An 18,854-nucleotide genomic window follows, 5' to 3' on the forward strand; every position below is an offset into this window, starting at 1 on the left:
CCATACAAAGCAGCCACCTAGTCATCAAGGCCCAGAGCTTTGTGAGGAACACAGGAGGGCCTGGAGGGCCCCAGGGACAGACCACCTGAGGGGCCTCCTTGCCCACATACCTCCTCCACCCCTGGCATTTCTGAAATCAATCTAGGGGGTGTACAATATTTCTTAGACCCCGACTCCAAGTCTGTCCTCACAGGAGTCAGGGAGAGTAGAACAGGGCTGGCCAATCTGCAGCTACGGCTTGGTTCTTAGGTCTCCTTTCTGGAGTCTTCCCCTCTTCCATTTGCATACAAGATCACTTTCCAGTTTAAAAACAAAACAAACAAACCAGTGGTCCCTTAAATCCTCCTGAAGCTCACCTTGTCCGACACTGGGGGTGGAGCACATACACTCCGTCCTGGTATTTCTCACTCACAGTTTCTCGGTCCAGGTTAGCCAGGGTTCTGGCAGCGTGGGAAGCCTCCATAATGTGGCAGGATTTCAAGGCTTCTGCCAAGAGAGAGACCCAGCCTGAGGAGAGAACAGATATCCTGAATACTGAAGCACACGGTCTCAGCTGCACAGAGATGCTCCAGCTCAATTCTGTCCTAAGAACCTCTGAGTCCCACAGCACGAAGCTGTGCTATCCCAACCACAGCCCTCTGAGGGTGGCTAGGTAAGGCGTGTGCAAATGGCCTCTGCCTACACAGAAAATAAGCACACAGCAATTACTGCAGGTGAGCTCAGCAGAGGACAAAACACTCTGATGGTCTGCTTTAAGGACGACTCTAAAAATCGGTGGGCTGATATGAAGATCAGAAATCTATCAACAACCCCGAGTGCAGGCAAGGAAACTATTTTTTAACGAATGAATTTGATGAACTCCTTATCACACCTAGAATTCAGAATACCTTGAGCAGCCTCGCCAGCCCACTGTGTTGTTCTCAAACACACATACAGTGTGCACTGCTGCACTGGCCATGGTTTTGGTAGTGAGAACACTGGGAGTCTATTCTGGCAATTGTTGAGACTACGGTAATACACTGTTGTTAATGTAACTGACCTCCCAGCATCACTGGTCCTCAATGCATCTGCACCAGGAGCAGGAGAGTGTGGTAAGAGCTGTTAGCTATGAGTGCATGCTGGGTCTGCTGAAGGGCCCAGGCTTTCACAAATACAAATTAAAAATCTTATTCCAGCTCGGATAACTGAAACAAGCGAGGTTCAAATCAAATATAAATTCTGCCTTAAGAAGAAATACTTTTTTATGAAAATGAGTGCTGCCTGGTCCAGAACTCAGCAGGCAGAGGCAGAAGTGTAGGACTCTTGGTTCAGGGTCATCCTCAGCTACTGAGTTGAAGGCCATGCTGCAGGTGGGGGGAGGAGGGGAGTAAGGCGGAGGGAGCACGAAGGATATGGAAGAGGAAGGAGAATAGAGTAGCTCTGCCTCCCAGAACTATCAAACCTCGTGGATATGCCAGAGGTCACATTTAGTTCTAACAGGGTAATATATTGGTCTTTTCATGCTTTCATAAAGTTTTCTGATTTCTGACTTGATTTCATTAAAATTAAAATCTATTGATCTGGGATTGAAGAGATAGATCAGAAGTTAAGAGCACTGGCTGTCCTTCCAAGGACACGGGTTCAATTCCCAGCACCCATAGGCAGCTCACAATTGTTATCTCCAGCTCTAGTAGATCCAATATCATCTCCTGGCTCCCATGGCATCAGGCACACATGCTGTGCACAGAGTTACATACAGCCAAAACATTCATTCATGTCTTTAGTCCCGGGTAGGTAGATCTGTGATTCAGAATAGCCTGCTATACATAGTGAATTCCAAGCCAGGCAGGAGTACAGAGTAAGACCCCACCACTAAATAAATAAATAAATAAATAAATAAATAAGTAAATAATTCTGCTGATCTAAAGATTACCTTAAGTGTCAATTCAGTTTCTAATATATGTGTATATATATACGAATCTACATACTCATATGCATATACATACATATATATGCACATGTGTATGTATTTATGTGTATGTGATGATTTGAATGTCCCCCATAGTCTCATATATCTGAACAGCTAGTTATTAGTTGGTGGCTCTGTTTTTGTATGTTTAGGTGTGGCCTTGGTGGAGAATGCCTATCTCTGAGGTGTGGCCTTGGTGGAGAATGCGTATCTGAGGTGGCCTTGGGTGTTCACAGTCTCACTGCACATCTAGTTTGCATTCCCTGCTTCCTGCTTATAGTTCAGGATGTGTGCTCTCAGCTTGTCTCTCCTGCTCCCATGCCTCTGGACTCTGATCCCACTGCAACTGTACCTCAAAAAACTTCCTCCCTTAAGGTTCCTTGATCATGATGGGTTTGTTGGTCTATTAGCTTTTTTATGTGCACTGATGTGAGGTGTCACCCCTGAACTGGAGTTACAGACAATTGTGAGCCGCTGCCAACAATTCAAACTTCCTCCCAAAGCCTGTGTCCCCCACCGTCCTACAGCTGAGTCCTTATAGTGCACAACCCTAGCAGCAGGTGGCAAAGGGCCCAAGAAACCTAAGCAGAGCTTTAGGTCCATTGAGAAGTAATGCAGCGTAAGGCGAGGGAGCGCAAGAGCGAAGCGCAGCACACTCAGAGCACAGGGCTGTTACCTGAGTGGACGATGGCAGGGTGAAGATGCTCATTCAAAGCCATGTTTCCAATGATCCTCAGGACGCTTCTCTGTATTTTGGGGCAGTCCTTGTGAAGCTGGTAGAGTCTCTGCAGGAGTTGCAAGCCCCCTCCTGCTTCAATGTAGTCACAGTGTGAAGGTATCTAGCACAAGAAGACAGAGCTCCTGTTACAAAGCACAGCTCACCTCACACCTCCCAAGGTGAGTTCCCACACACACCCCCACCCCACCTGCCCTGCTACGATGCTGCAGTTCCTCTCATTCCTGCTTAGTTTCGGCTGCACAGGTGCGAATCAAAGACGACCTTAAAGAGCTATGCACCTCAGTCAGGTTAACCTCGAGGGTGTGGGCGAGGATGCCAGGTGCAAACACAAACTCCTGCACTGCATACCTCATTGCAGGCGACCGACACTGTGCCCAAGCTGCTTCCAGGCGGTGCTTATACGGCACTTGTGGGTACCAGCAGGCTTCTGTCTTTTTTATTCTTACTAAAGCATTCGTTGCTGGGCATGGTGGCACACACACACACAGGGATACACAGCAAGAGCCTGTCAAGTAAGTAAATAAGCAAAGGCCGCCATGCCAAAATGCCTAGAGATTCTCAGGACTCGGAACCTAGGTGTGTAGCCATGCAATATTTGCTTCTCCTCTCTATCTGTCCTACCTTCTACAGCTGACGGGGTTTTTAAGGAAAGTTTAATGGAAGTTAACTATCCAGTGTGTAAGCGACCTTAGGAAAGAAGACAGCACAAACCAAAGACAAAGGCACTTCCTTATGTGTGGTGATGTATTGATTAAGATGTGTAAAGAGGGACTGGGGAAGTGGCTCAGTGGTTTAAAAACCCCGTCTGCCCTCCTACAGAGGACCCAGGTTCGATTCCCAGCACCTACACTGAGGTTACAAGGAATCCAATGTCCTCTCTGTCCTCCAGGGGCACCAGGCATGCCCATGGTGCACAGCACAGGCATACATGAAGGCAAAGCACCCACACACAAAAATAAATTGCCTTAAAAAATTAGAAATGTGGGGGCTGGAGAGATGGCTCAGCGGTTAAGAGCACCCGACTGCTCTTCCAGAGGTCCTGAGTTCAATTCCCAGCAACCACATGGTGGCTCACAACCATCTGTAATGGGATCTGGTGCCCTCTTCTGGTGTATCTGAAGACAGCTACAGTGTACTTATATATAATAAATAAATAAATCTTTAAAAAAAAAAGAATTTAAAAAAAATTAGAAATGTAATAAAAATGAAAGTCATGTTTTGATCCAAATTATTAATTCTAACAGCTAAAGGTGGAATTTTAAAACTATTTTTGCTAATTCTTTGAGAATGCACTTTGATCGTTTTACTGCACCTCCCATTAGCCCTCTAAGACGCCCCGGACCTCCCCGTCTAGCAAACTCATTTCCAAGTAAGCTCTTCCATGGAATGCCAGTTACCTCTGAGTGCTTTACTATGGCTTCTAGAGAGAGCATCTCCACTGTGGCTGAGGGGGTTTCCCCAAAGCTTTCTGCGTAAGGAAGCCCGTTTCCTCCAAAGCACCATAGTCCGCCCTGAAGTTAAGACAAAGATTTACAAACTCATCTTGTTAACTGTGTACTACATACAAATTAGAGATTTCAAGTATGTAAATGTCTCAAAATACTTTGGAAACTTAAAGGGGATGTTATGCAAATGCAAATTTCTACTGCTTATTAGAATAGAAAAGACACGGAGGGATTCCCAGAACAAGTCTGACATCTTTTCCTCTGTGTCCTCTCCTGAAGTGACACCTTTACCACCTGGCCAAAGTGTCCTGGTGTCATCTGCCAGCATTTTCTAGTTCATACAGATTATTGCAACAGAGACAACTGAAAGCCCAAATACAAAATTTAAAGGGGAAAGATTCACCAAACAAAAATATTAAAAACATGGTAGCTTTTAATTCTTCCCAGTTGAAAGTGAGGCTCACTAGGAATATAAGTATAGTTAGGGACACGGGGAGACAATTCAGTGGGTAGAGTGCTTGTTGCAGGATCATGAGTTCAGATCCCCAGCACCCATGTAAAAAATAGTTGGTGGCACACACCCATTACCCTGATTCTGAGTAAGGGAAGGGACATGCCCAGATCCCAGTGACTTACTTGCCAGCCAGTCTAGCTGAATTGGTGAGCTGAAGTACAAGGAGACATTGTCTCAAAAGGCAAGGGAGACAGGCTGGAGAGATGGCTCATGATTAAGAGCAGTGGCTGCTCTTCCAGAGGTCCTGAGTTCAATTCCCAGCAACCACATGGTAGCTCGCAATTGTCTGTAACTCCAGTTCCAGGGGATCTGACTTCCTCACATAGACATACATGTTGGCAAAGCATGAATGTACATAAAAATTTTTAAAAATAGCTGAAGATCCCTGATATTGTCCTATACACACACACTGTTCTCTCTCTCTCTCTCTCTCAAACACACACACACACACACACACACACACACACACACACACACACACACACACACACACAGGAATATATCATGAAGAGCGGCAAATACTAACACATGCTAGGTACTATGCCATTATTCAGAGTTATGGTGATGGCAGCAGCATGGGCTGCTGAGGAGTACTGTCAATGCTGACGAGACTGTAGGCTTCAGCCCAGCCTTGCCCTCTGACCTTTGACCTGTCAGCTTCCACTCCCTTTGCAGGGCAGGTTTCACATACCACAACTGTCTACTGCATGTTCCTGCTATACTTGCTTCTGACCTGCAAGCAGCCATGTTGGTAATTAGTCTGTGCAAGCCTCCAACATTAAAGGTAAAGGGCTTGGGTTTAATGTAGAGCAGGAAGCCTTTGGAGGGGTTTTAGGCAGGAACAAGAGCAGTTCCCACAAATGTTTGTAAGATCACTCTGGCAGCACCAGAAAGCAACCTCACGCATCTAGGAAAATGTATAAAATCCTTCAAATGTCGTTAGAAACAGAAAAGCTCTAAGGAAAAAAAAGAAATCAAGAGAAACCCTGGGTGCTAGAATTGGAGAGGACATGAAACCCAGGAGATGAGCAAGGACAGTAAGTGCCTGCAGGCCCTTGGCTGTGCTTGGTGAAGATGCCTTCTTAGGTCCCATTGGGCTACATCTGAGATCTCCACCAAAAAGCAAGGAACTGAAATGTCCTTCTAAGAGGGTATGGGAAAAACTGCCATGAAGGGCTAAGCAGAAGACAGACCAGAGTAGTGGAGCTATGAGAAAAGAATCCTATGGACAGCCTCTGTTCTGCACTCCACTTTGTGTAAGACACAGGCCCCAGACTTCAGTGTGAAACCTCAACTTAAAACTAAATGTCTTAACCAGCAGACTGTCAGATCAACCACGGTCCTTGAGCAGTCTCAGAAAGGAATTGGATGTGGTAAGGTCAGCAAGAGGCAGCAATCTCTTGGCAGCTGTGCTCCTGAGGCTCAGAAAGCCTGTTTGTGGCTAAACATTTGACGTCACTGGCAGGCTGTTCCTGAAATGTCAGAAACTAGGGCACCAGGGCATTTCCCCACAAATGTGCACTAACAAAGGGTCTGTGTCCTCCTCTTTGTAGGGTTTTCTAGAGGATTATGGGAATAAATCCTGTAGAAGGGAGGTCTGATCCACTACAATGTACACAGGGAAAGGGTCACTTTACTCTATGAATATGCCACCAATCTTATAAGTCAAAAACTTCTTTAAAATCTGCAACAGAGACCACTCTGCCCATTCCTGCCACACACAGAGACTGTATCTGTCTGCCTTTCTGTCTCTATCTGTCTTTGCTTACTTCAATTTTGCTTATGTTTTATGTGTCCCTCCATGGAATTCCTTCAAGAGACCTTCAAGGAGAAAGAAAACAAAACCTGCTCTGTGGTATGTGGAACTCTCTGGAAAACAATCAGTTTATCCAAAAATCCAAGGAAGGACACAATCACGAGGGAGAGCCAGCACCCTAAAAGGAATCTGGAGAAGATTTAAAGATTACTGAGGAAGTGAAGGAAGAGAAGCCGACTCTGTAGAGAGGATGCAGAAAAAGAGCAGGCAGCTACAGCAGTTCAGGGGGTAAACAGAGTCAACATGTGCCCCACAGCAACACCCTGCAGTTGCAGACAGCTGTATACGTGTAAAGGACTGAGCAGGCCCACCAGGCTACAACTTTAGCCAATGGGTAGATGCCGTGCCATTCCCTGAGAGGAAGATGAGAGGGTTAGGGCTGGGTCAAGGGAGGGCAGATTTGATCCAATAAATCCAAGATTCTTGCTATACTCCAAGGAGAGGGGGCTGAATAGTCAAAGCTGGAGTTCAGTTAGAACACAGGCCTAGTCTACAGCATGCTAGGCAAGCACTCCGTCACTGAGCTGTACCCCAGTCCTGACTATTGATTCTCAAGGTGCAAGACCAGAGTTCACTCCTGCAATGCTGTAAATGAGCTCATAACCTGAGCTAACTCCTGTCCCCTGAATCCTTCTTATACATACCTAAGTTCACCTTTCTCTGTGATTTCCTGACACTATGCAGCCCAGAGTGGAGTACAGTGTCTAAATGGGCAAATGACCGAGCCCAGCTGCTACCCCCGCACAGTGCCTTGGAAAAGTGTTAGCACTCAAAACATTTGCTAAATAAGATATAAGCAGACCTTCTGTGCGGCCAGGCTCTGGCTGCTTTCACTAAGAGCCAATGATGTAAAATACTGGAGACACTCATCAAGCTCTGTCTGAGGTAAAGAAGCCAGCAAATGCCCGAATTCCTCTTCGGTGGAGGAGTCCTGAAATAAAACCCAGAGGAAGTCTTTAGACACAAACTCCACAACTGAGGGCAACAAGATCAGCCGAGAGTCGGGGCCAGGATATACACACACATAAGGAGGGAGGACGGACACCAGTTGCAATCTGGAATGCACTCATCCACCAGAGTGAAGGTACACAACCATTTATTTTTAATTCTATGCTACCACACTTAAAGACACGTTACATGGGCTGGCGGGTGGTTTAGTGGTTAAGAGCGTGGGCTGCTTCTGCAGAGGATGTGAGTTTGGTTCCCAGCGCCCACGTGATGGCTCGCAGCCACCTACAACTCCAGTTCCAGGAGACCGATGCCCTCTTCTGGTCTCTCCAGGCACTCAGCGTACATGTGGTGTATGTATATACATGCAGGCCCCATACATACTCATAAAATAAGTCTTAAAAATATACATACAAAAAAAAGGCTGTTAAAAAATCGTAACTCAATGTTACCTTAGGACTTCTTGATATCTTGACTCAAAATGATCTGTACCCTTACTAACTAAGGATATCTTTAAGTCTGGAGTGTGTTAATATTTCATTTTTCTTGATAATACCTTCTACATTCAATTTCTATTTTTCTAATGATTGCTTAAATCAAATTTCAGTTTTGTTTTCTCCTCTAAAAAAGGTGCTCAAGAAACATGTGTCTGGGGCTGGAGAGATTACTCAGAGTTTAAGAGCACTGGCTACTCTTCCAGAGGACCTGAATTCAATTCCCTGCAACCACATGGTGGCTCACAACCATCTGTAATGGAATCTGATGCCCTCTTCTGGCATGCAGGCATATATACAGGTAGGATTCGGTATACATATAAATTAAAAAACAAACAAACAAAAAAACATGCTTCTGACTATGGTTCTCACCAAGGGTATTTCTAATCCCCATCTGGAAACAACTTTCTTTGTTACAACTTGGGGGACCCCTATGATCCTAGGAGCAGAGTCCAGGAATGTTTCTAAATGTCTTAGACTATGCAGAACAGCCTCTCCCGTAAAAAGTTAGTGATGTAAAACGTCAGGGAGCTCAAGTTGAGAAAAATCTGTTCTATAACACAACAAGGCAGGTGCAGAGAGATGACTGGGCATTTAAGAGCATGCAGGGGTGACTCAGCGGTCGGGAGCACACATTGCTTCTGCCGTCTGGTTCCCAGCACTCACATCTGGTGGCTGACAACCACCTGTAACTCCAGCTCCTAGGATCTGTTGCCCTCTTCTACCTCCCTAGACACTAACACTCACATGCACATACCCACATCCAGGTACACATAATTAAAAAGAAAATAAATTGTAAAGCAGTTACAAAAAAAGCTTCATACAAGGCCCCTTCTTTTGGATCCTGACATGCTGTGAAGTTACCTAGAACAGACTCTCTCCACTCACAAGGGCAGTAAGCAGCAGAGAGACAGCCCTCATGAGGATCACAACTGTGTGGAAACTATGACTTCTCCATTGTGTCCAGCTCACCTGCTCTTCAAAGTCAGGCACTGGCTCGCTATGGAAGTTTATTAGAACCCATTCTAGGAACATGCGTTTTCACTCCCTTATTAACATGCTTGCTTACTTCTTTTAAAGACGGCAAAGGAGGGGGTGGGAGAAAAAAGCGAAGATCACTTTCTTTGCTTCGTGCCAAACCAATAAGGGTCCTCGGGTCACAGGCTTGGGCGATTATCCTGTACTGGTAGTCTGTTGTGAAAATACAGTTTTGTTAACATCAAGGCCAACTTAAAATTATCACAAGATTAAATGAACAAGTACTTGAAAACATCCCAACTCCTAACTATTTTACAACTTTGTAACTCCAAATTTCCCAAGTATTTTCCACTACTCAGCAGGATTTCCTCAAATGTGTGTGTGTGTGTGTGCGCGCATGTGTGTGTGCGTGCGCAGCCAGAATCTTTTTCCTTCCTATAGCACATCTTCTCGAATACAGCAGAGAACACAGGGGCTAAGCACAATCCACGGTCCTCATTACCATGCCAGTGGTGAGCCTCTGACATTTCCCGCACAGCCTCCAGCCGTGCTGCTAGATCGTCCTGCCGGCTCTTCCTCAGGAGCAGCCACACTGCACAGTCATGATCTTCTATGTCAACTGTGCTGAAGGGACCTGCGAAAGGAGTAAGACACACACACACACACAGACAGCAACATAAACAGTTAAGACAACATTTGTTTGTGTTTGTGTGTGTGTGTGTGTGTGTGTGTGTGTGTGTGTGTGTGTGTGGTATTCGCATGTGTGCACATTTGTGTGTGTGCACCACATGCATTCATAGATATTAATGAGTTGGTCTCGCACTAAAGCAGCTCGCCAGTAAGCCACAGATCCTCCTACCTCTGTTTCCCAAGCGCTGAGGTTATAGGCTCGTAATAATTATGTACTGACTTTTTATGTGGGTTCTAGGTTATCTAAATTCAGATCCTCACACATGAAGGGAAAGCACTTTACTGACTGAGCCATCTTCCCAGCTCCAAAATATTTCAATATTCACTGTTACACTGGATGGTAACCTCATAGTTGGAAACTGTAATGGGAACATTAAAAACAGATACAGATGATGACCGAGCGTTTGATCTTAGCTCTGTCATATTATTTTTTGTACTTACAGCATGTACTATGTGTACTTCTGTTTAGTGGTCTATGTTAACTTTTAATATGTGGTATATCTTTTCTCTTTCCACTGAACATTGATTTTGAAGCAGATTCAATATAAAGAGACACCATAGCACATTCTTATCACTGCCACGGTCACTCGGCCATAGAACCACCAGCACGTACGTAAGCCACCTACGCAGACGTGACAACTTTTTCCCTTTCAGGTTCTTAGCATCCTTTGTGTAGCCCTGGCTGTCCTAACCTCACTCTGTGGACCAGGCTGGTCTCCAACTCAGAGACCCACCTGCCTCTGCTTCATGAGTGCTGGGGTTAAACGTGTGGCCCACCACGCCTGGCCAGGACAGCATTTTAGAGCTAATTCCAAGTTGGAAATTTGATGATATGAGAAAACATGGGAGTGACTTCCTTACAGATTTTAAATTCTAGCCATTTTATAAAAGAATACTTATTCCCAGCAGTCACTTAACTATCTTAACAGTATAGACACAAAAGTGGAAGAAAACTGTCCAAAGGCCTCAAGCTGTAAAAGTAAACAGCCAAGAGGAAGCTCTTCCGCCAGCCTCTTACAGTTGATAAGCCGTGAATGTTTCAGCCTCGTTGGCTGTCCATACGCTCGGACCGCTGATGAGGACCCGTGACTACACGTACCAGCAAATGGGCTCCGCAGTACCTTGGCTGCCGCCGCCAACACTTTCCTTACTGCTCTGTGAAGTTCTTTTCTTGCCTGCCAAACAATCCCTAAAATGATGGCAGCAAGTAAGACCAATGTGCACTCTGGGCATCACGCTCCAACACTTCAAACAGATACAGAAACCAGGCTCCAAAGCTTATCAGAGACATAAAAACGATACCACCCGGGGCCTCTTCTTGCCACTGTGAGTGGCAACACATTCCCGCCGTGTTGTGGGAACACAGAATGCTTCAGACTCAGAACAAGGTCAGGGAGAAAGAGAACAGGTGAGAGTATAACAGGTCTCATGAAGAACACAGGCTGACCAGTATCCAGAATGTCCTGTAAATAACTGACACAGAACAGAACTTGGAAAACACTTTAAGAATGAGCTTGAGCCTCACCACACAGGTAAATTATAAGACGTGGTAAGGAGGAAATACAATAAAGATGGAGTGGTGATAATATATAGGTCACAAGGAACCCACCCAATGCAGGGGCTGTGATCTGCTCAGAGGAACACGAGGGCTGGCATTCTAGGACAGCTACAAGGCAGAGTAGAGTGAGGGCTCACCAAGATGCCCAGAGCCAAATAGACTCTTCTCTGAGCCAAAGTCTCACCTCTACTGAGTTACCAAGAGGCCAGTATACAACCTTGACATGGAAGAGAAGTCTTAACTCAGTATTCATAACAGAGGGCAGCAATGAATAAGTTGAATTCACTTTTCTCAACCTGTTTCTTGAGCTCAGTTGCATGCGTCACCCCCTACAGTATGATAGTCTCTGCGCTGAATGGCAAACGCAAACATTTGCGAAACTGAGCAGCAACAGGGAACCCAGAGTTAGACACAAGGGCAGGGGCCAGTCCTTTGTTCTAAAGGAGCTAAAGACTAGGGGAAACACAGAAGCCCCAAATCTGGTCATCAGTAAATGGTTGGTGTGGTTGTTTCAGTAAGAGTGGCCCCCTATAGGCTCATATATTTGAATGCTTGGTCAAGTGGGACTCTGATAGAATTGGAAGGACCAGGAGGTGGGGCCGTGTGGAGTGGGTGTGGCCTTTCTGGAGCAAGTATGCTACTGGGGGTGGGCTTTGCCTTTTCAAAGAGCCCATACTTGGCTCAGTCTCTCTGCCTGGCTACAGATCGTGATATAGCTCTCAGCTACTGTTTCAGCACCTGCCTGTATGCTGCCATGGTCCAGCCATGATGTCCATGGACTAAGCCTCTGAAACTGTAAGGAAGCCCCCAATCCAATGCATCCTTTTATGAGTGTTGTCCTGGTCATGGTTCTTCTTCACTGCAATAGAGCCATGATCAAGACTTGGGGGCTTGGCTCCAACAGGCTCTGCTGATCCTTCCAGAATGCCAAGTCTACTTGTCAAAACGGTACTCAGAGAGACAGACCCACTTCTAAATTTTATGTAGCATGAAACTTACCATGGTTGTCTAAACTGTCCACGAGAGCTTTGTGCACATAGATGTAAGACTTCATTTTTTCTCTTTCAACCACCTGAGTATCCAATGTTAAAGACTTTTTCAGGGCCAGTACTTGGTATGTAATAAATAAAGAACCCCTAAAAAAAGAAACAAAAAGCTCCTCACAAATCAGGATCTAAATAGGACCCAATAGCATTCACAGTGAGCTGCTTTCTAGTTTACTAGGAAACTAGCACACAGCAATGCCCAAGTGTCACTTTACATGTGTGTATACACACATGTACATATGTGTATACATCCATCTCAGTTTAAGATAAGAAGTGAGCTAGGCAGTGGTGGCTCACAGCTTTAAGCCCAGCACTTAGGAGGCGGAGGCGGAGGCAGAGGCAGAGGCAGGGGGCAGGGGGCAGGGGGCAGGGGGCAGAGGCAGAGGCAGGGTGGATTTGAGTTAGAGGCCAGTCTGGTCTACAGAGCAAGTTCCAGGATAGCCAGGGTTACACAGATAAACCCTGTCTTGAAAAACCAACCAACAATACACACACACACACATACACACACACCAGCAAGTGGCCCCAAGATGAGCAATCCCAAATGTTACAGCAGCCAGCTTTTTCGGGAGCAATAGTCATAATGTCACTGTTTCACATTGTGGGTCTGCTGCCTGAGTGCACATCCTTAAACACAGTGCTCAGCTCAGCCTGACTTCACGTTTCATGTGCACAGACTCAGGCTAGACATGTTCTTATTCAGCCTTACCCATCCACACTACTGTCTGGACATATAGTCCCTCACGACATAATATCTTACACATTACTAACCCACTCTCCTGAGAATGGATGTGCATGACGTCTCAGTTGGAATCTATCACATATTACTCATTTATGTCCAACCTTCTGACTGTCCACATCCTGTGGGTACCCTGTGCTCTCTACAAGTCTCTTCTGTGAAGGCTTCTAATAGTATCATAAAGCCATTAACACTGGAGGGTAAGCATCAGTACTTACCCTACAATGAGGGATCCGGTAAATCTTACAATATTTCCTTCAAAAAGAAAGAGATTGCATTACGTGTTATATTTATTATCGGCAACTATCCATACAAGGCAGCACTGAGTAAAACACGACTTGTACTCATGGCTCTCAAACTCATCCCTCAAGCCCTGTTTTGCTACTCCAAACCAAATCAAAAGAAATCAGGCCCAGCCACTGCTATACAGCCAGGGTCACAGGTCCCTTGAGCATAACCAGTAGGAGCTTCTGCAGCTAGAGGTAAGGTGGGGTCACCAAGCTTTCCAGCACCTCTCAAGCAGAAACACTAAAATGAATTTTCCCCCAAATAATCAAACTGCCCTTGGTGGTTAAAGCAGCAAAGATTACACGCCCCCATCTAAACTTTTGTTTGGACCTTGGAAACATTTTAAATATATATTTTTAAACTATTACTGGCAGACAGGTGCCTATCCAATCTGGACTGCTGAGCAGGAAGGCTGGCCACAGACTAAAGTCTGTGGAAATCAAGGGGGGGGACACTGCCCCAGGGACTCACGGGCCTCCACAGTAGGTCTACCTCCACAGTAGGTCTACCTCCACAGTAGGTCTACCTCCACAGTAGGTCTACCTCCACAGTAGGTCTACCACAGGGATGAGGAGGTCTGCGGAGGCTATGCCCAGATTTCCTGACTGTGACTCTCTGGTGCTCCAGTGTTTTCTTTGCTGCTACTGCCTGAGCTTTCTACTAGACTCCCAGTGTCTCTCTCAATGCTGGGCGTCAAACAGGAGCTTGTATGCTTAGGCACATGCCCTTCCCCTAGCTGTGTCCCAGTCCCGATCTTCATGGCCTTTCCGCTCTGTTATCTTCCACTAAAGGTATATGTGACACTCTGCAGTTCACTGTACTGGAAATACTGAGAGAAGGAAAGAGAAAAGCCTTTTCTGCAAGAATCCACTGCAAAAATAGGCGCATAGATGGTGAGTATGCGTGTGCCCATGCACGCATGTTCTCTCTCTCATGCACGGGTGCACAGGCCCATGCATGGTGCATGAAGGCCAGAGGAGGACATCTACGCTGCTCTGTCACTCTCTGCTTTGTTCTGCCAACAATGGTCACAGGACCTGGAGCTAGGCTGGCAGCCAGCAATCCCCTTACCTCTGTTCCACACTTCTCAGTGCTAGAGTTACAGGTGCACGGTACTATACCAGTCTTTTACTTATGTGGGTGCTGGGAATTTGAACTTAGGTCCTCGTGCTTGCACAATAAATATTCTTATACACTGACCCACCGTGTAAGCCCAACAGATATTTTGGTTTGTATTGTTTGGGGAATGTGATGGTTTGCATATGCTTGGCCCAGGAAGTGGCACTATTAGAAAGTTTGGCCTTGTTGGAGGAAGTGTGTCACTGTGGGGGTGGGCTTGGAGACCCTCATCCTAGGTGCCTGGGGATGCTCAGTCTGTTCCTGGCTCCCTTTGCATGAAGATGTAGAACTCTCGGATGCCTAGATGCAGCCATGCTCCTGCCTTGATGATAATGGACTGAACCTCTTAAACCTGTAAGTCAGCCCCAATTAAATGTTGTCCTTTATAAAAGTTGCATTAGTCATGGTATCTGTTCACAGCAATAAAACCCTAACTAAGACAAAAGTTAGTACCAGGGACTGGGGGATTGCTGGGATAGGCTTAACCATGTTTTTAATTGGAAGAATGTGGATTTTGGGACTTTGGATTTGAAAAGCAGTGGGATGCTTTAAATGGGGCTTAATGGGCTATCCTAGTAGGAATGGGGAAGACTTTGTTACTGAGAATAATCTGAAATGATCAGACATGGCCCAAGACGGTTCAGTAAAGAATTTCAGTATGTGGCCTAAAGACTGTTTTTGTGGTATTTTGGAGGAAAATGTGGCTGCTTTTTGCCATTGTCCAAAGAGTGTACTTGAGATTAAGGTGAAGAGATTTAGATTACTTGCTTTGAAAAAGGAAGTCCCCAAACAGCCTGGTGTAAATTCTGTTGTGTGGTTACTAAAGTTCACCCTTATGAAGAGCATTTTAATAAAAAAAAAAAAAAAAAAAAAAAGGGACGTTGAGAAAGGAAAAATACAAGATATATGGTTTGAGCATTAAAGGGACACCGGGAAGTGAAACGGAGCTGAATCCTGTGCTCAAGGATGTTAAATTGAATAAAGGAAGTAGTGACCTTGGGGCAAGACCCCACCCACCTAAGTCAGCTCCAGGCAACTTAGTACAAACCTTTAGTCCCAGGAGGCAAAGACAAGCAGATCTCTGAGTTCAAGGCCAGCCTAGAACAGAGCAAGTTCTAGGTAAAGAAAAACTTAAATGCAGGTGTGGTGGCACACACCTTTAGTCCCAGGAGACAGGCATGCAGATGTCTAAACTCAAGGTCAATCTATAGAGCAAGATTCAGGACAGCCAAGCTAAGGCAGTGAAGGAGTAAGAAAAGAGGAAGCTACAGATAATAGAACAGGGGGGCCATGTTCCAGCTCCTGCAAGCAGCAGAACTCAGCAGCTTCAGCCTTGTGTCTCTGGCTTTATATTCAAGAGAAGGAGACTACAGGGACAATTGGTGCTGGTTAGCTGGAGCTAAGAAACTAGTGGTGATTAAGAAGAGACCAGCATCACTGAGGTGAAATCTTCTGGGAAGTGTTTTTTCTGAGAACACAAAGAAGCTGTGTTCCAGAGATAACCAAGGCTGTACCTCGTGCTGCAGCTGCACTTGGTAATGTGTAAGAGTCACCCAGGTAGTACTGGTTTTGAAGGAATGAAGAGGTCATGAAGAACATCTGAGGCTTGAGACTGTGAGAGGCCATGGAAGGCCATTGGTGAAGGTGCAGCCTTAGTTGTAGTTGACGGCCCAGAACTGAAGGGTCATGCAAAGGAGTTGAGGCTTGGCACATGAAGAGAGCCTGTGAGAGGCTACTGGTGAAGCCTAGTTGCAGTGGAAGACCCCAGAGTGGTGGAGACGTCAGTACCATGGCAACAAGAACAACAGCAACAGTGTAGCGTGGATCAACCTGAAGTAAAACTGCTATAGAGGGCGGAGCTGGAGAAGTGAAGCCAGCCCTGTGGAGGATCATGTGTGGACCCCAGACATTGAAACAAGCTGTAACACTGACGCTGTCTTGGAGACCCAAAGATGTTAAAGATGCCAGAGTCACAGGCTACCTCTGAGGAAAGCTGGTGACAGGGAGTGGAACAAGCTCAGGAGAAAAAGTTTGTTGCAGTCAACAAGGATGAAAAAGGAATTTAAGGTCTGAAGACGCTTTGACATCAGACATGGACATGGCAGAGTGTAAGCTTGCCCATCTGGTTGCCTGTCCTCATTCGGGGATTACAGTTAAGTGACTGGATGGATCTCAGAAGAGACTATGAACTTTGGGCTTTTAACACTGTTGACACTGCTATAGACTATGGGGACTTTGGAAGTTGGACTAAATATACCTTTTTATTATGTTATGTTTAGGTATGGCCTCCATAGACTCATATGTTTGAACAAGCCTATGGAGGCCAGGGAGTGGCCCTAACTAAGATGGGGAGACAGGTCTGACTGTGTGTGATCCTGGTTAGCCTGCTTTCTGTGCTAGGGCGGGGCCCAAACTCAAAGAGATCCACCTGCCTCTCTCTGGGTGCTAGGATGAAAGGCAGGCTCCACCCACCCACTTCAACAGGTCTAGAAACACAGCACCTCCCTCGGAGCTTACTCTATGGGAGGAGCCAGGTAACTAACCAGGTTCCACACTGACTCAGACTGTATGGCCTAGACATCAGGGAGAGCCCTGTGAAGAGAGCCGGGCAACAGTGTGGCATAAATCAGGGCAGACCCCATGCCTGCAGTATGGAGCAGATGAGGCAGGTCCCACAGCTCCACAGGACAAGGAGATAGTCTCCTGCTCAGCACTGTGTCCCAGAACCTGGTGGAGGTACCTGACTCTGCAAGAGCTAAGTAAATGTACGGGGAATGAGAACACGGTCAGGATTAAGTTTGGAAAGATGAACATGAACAACTGATTGGCCAGGACAATCTTTGGCTCACGTACGGCTCTGGACTTATAAACTTAATGTGACTCATTGGTACAGAAAGACATAAGCAAACGAGAGACGCAGCATTGACTATTGGTCGTGTAGTGCTTTCCAGGAAAGTGGTCACAATCCCATCACTATTCCTACTAGAAAATGGAGACCTGGAACTGTACTCACGGATATTTCTCCAGGATGTGTGACTTTTTGATCGGGGAACAAAGGTTCCTATCCTTCTGCAGCAGATAACACAGTAGCTTGCAGCAAGGGACATCCTGTGTTGGTGGAAGGTAGGAGTAGCAGGTTAATTTGATATATACTTAAAATCTCTTTTGACTGTAAAGACATATCATCATCACAGTGGTCACCTGCAGTCAGACTACTCAAAAACTGAGAAAAGAACCTCCTTGAGGGTTTCGGCCCTGAAAGCACACCAGACTTCACAAGAATAAAGTTTGCTGGTACTTTCACTGTTCTTTGAGTTCTGTTCAACTGTGAATGGTAACTAATAGGGAACCCAGGAAAATTCAAGTATTTACAATACAATGCATGTCTGCTCTTGATAAATGAAGGCCCAGCAGCCATGGAGAGAAGCAGAAAATCCCCTCTAAGGCAGCCAAGGAACGCTAGCTGACGATCAGCACTAACTGCCAGGCAAGCACCACAGCTCTAGTCTAACCAGCTCCAGTTGAGCCTATAACTCTTCTCCCTGTTAAGTAATGAATGGCAGTGTGGGCCCTTCAGCCTCGGGATGGTTCATGCTGCTGCACTGAGCCAATGCATGCAGTTTCTAAATATTCCTCTGTATTTTATAAACTGTTTCTCTGAGACAAGGTCTCTTCCATAACACTGGCTACCGTAGAACTCACTTTGTAGACCAAGCTGGCCTTGAACTCACAGAAATCTACTTGCCTCTGCCTCCTGAGCATTTTTATAAATAAAACTCTGTTTTGAAACTCCATTTCTGTGCCTAGCCCTTGTGGTAGTTTGTTTGACAAGCTTTATATTCTTTGATCAAGAGCTCATCTTGTGGGACTGTTTCCCTGTGAAGAGTCTGTGCTCTGATCTGTGATGTCTGTCAAAGATCCGACTGGACTATCGCACATACTTCAAATTGATGGACTTAGGACATGGACTTAAGAATTTCACTTTCCAAGGCAGAAGAGGAGATGGTTCAGCCAGTAAAATATTTGCAAGAAAAGCTGAGGGCCTGAGTTTGGTTCCCTAGCGTGCATGTTCCGAGCCCGGGGCAGCAGCATGTGCCTATGCACCTAGCACAGTGGAAACAGAAGCAGGAAGGTTCCTGGGGCCTTGTGGTGACCTTCAAGTCTAGCCAAATTGGTGAAACCCAGGTTTGGTGAGAGACCTTGTCTCAAAAATAAGATGGAGTGACAAAGTGGAAAGAGAGAGAGAACCTACTCCTGAAAGCTGTTCTCCAGCCCTCCGCTCTGGCACGACCTCTCCCCAACCCCACATAAATACTAAATAAAACAGGATACGAATTTTCTTAAAATACGGTGGGTGATTAAGGGTGCTTGTCATTGATATCCGCACCACTGTGCTGCTCATGTGTACGTGTACGTGTACATACACACACACACACACACACACACACACACACACACACTCGGAATTCTGATGTCCATTTACTTGTGCTGCTGGTTAAACCAAGTTTCACACTGTTTCCTTGATCTCATAA

At 45.9% G+C, this 18,854-nt stretch overlaps 1 protein-coding gene across 9 annotated transcripts in view; it reads right to left on the bottom strand.

Moving 5' to 3' along the window:
* Serac1 (serine active site containing 1) overlaps positions 1 to 18,854 on the bottom strand; it is a 36,008-nt gene that overhangs the window by 13,723 nt on the left and 3,431 nt on the right. For 2 of the 9 annotated variants that reach the window (XR_015635219.1, NM_001400935.1), the window contains exons 2-11: positions 17,336 to 17,430; positions 13,134 to 13,170; positions 12,130 to 12,266; positions 10,672 to 10,761; positions 9,385 to 9,516; positions 8,974 to 9,095; positions 7,265 to 7,393; positions 4,085 to 4,198; positions 2,625 to 2,787; positions 357 to 507 (exon numbers count right to left, since the gene is read on the bottom strand). Coding sequence is in view for 7 of the 9 variants with exons in the window: in NM_001400935.1 (NP_001387864.1) it covers positions 357 to 507; positions 2,625 to 2,787; positions 4,085 to 4,198; positions 7,265 to 7,393; positions 8,974 to 9,095; positions 9,385 to 9,516; positions 10,672 to 10,761; positions 12,130 to 12,266; positions 13,134 to 13,170; positions 17,336 to 17,429 (1,169 nt within the window). In the remaining 2 variants the exon portion in view is untranslated. Of the gene's footprint in view, positions 1 to 356; positions 508 to 2,624; positions 2,788 to 4,084; positions 4,199 to 4,768; positions 7,394 to 8,973; positions 9,096 to 9,384; positions 9,517 to 10,671; positions 10,762 to 12,129; positions 12,267 to 13,133; positions 13,171 to 17,335; positions 17,431 to 18,854 lie in introns of all 9 variants that reach the window. The other 7 variants (XR_015635220.1, XM_087580774.1, XM_087580803.1 and 4 more) reach the window with 6 other exon arrangements.

This window comes from Rattus norvegicus, chromosome 1 (assembly GCF_021556685.1).
Source record: "Rattus norvegicus strain SHRSP/BbbUtx chromosome 1, alternate assembly SHRSP_T2T, whole genome shotgun sequence".
In the NCBI taxonomy this organism is placed as follows: Eukaryota; Metazoa; Chordata; class Mammalia; order Rodentia; family Muridae; genus Rattus; species Rattus norvegicus.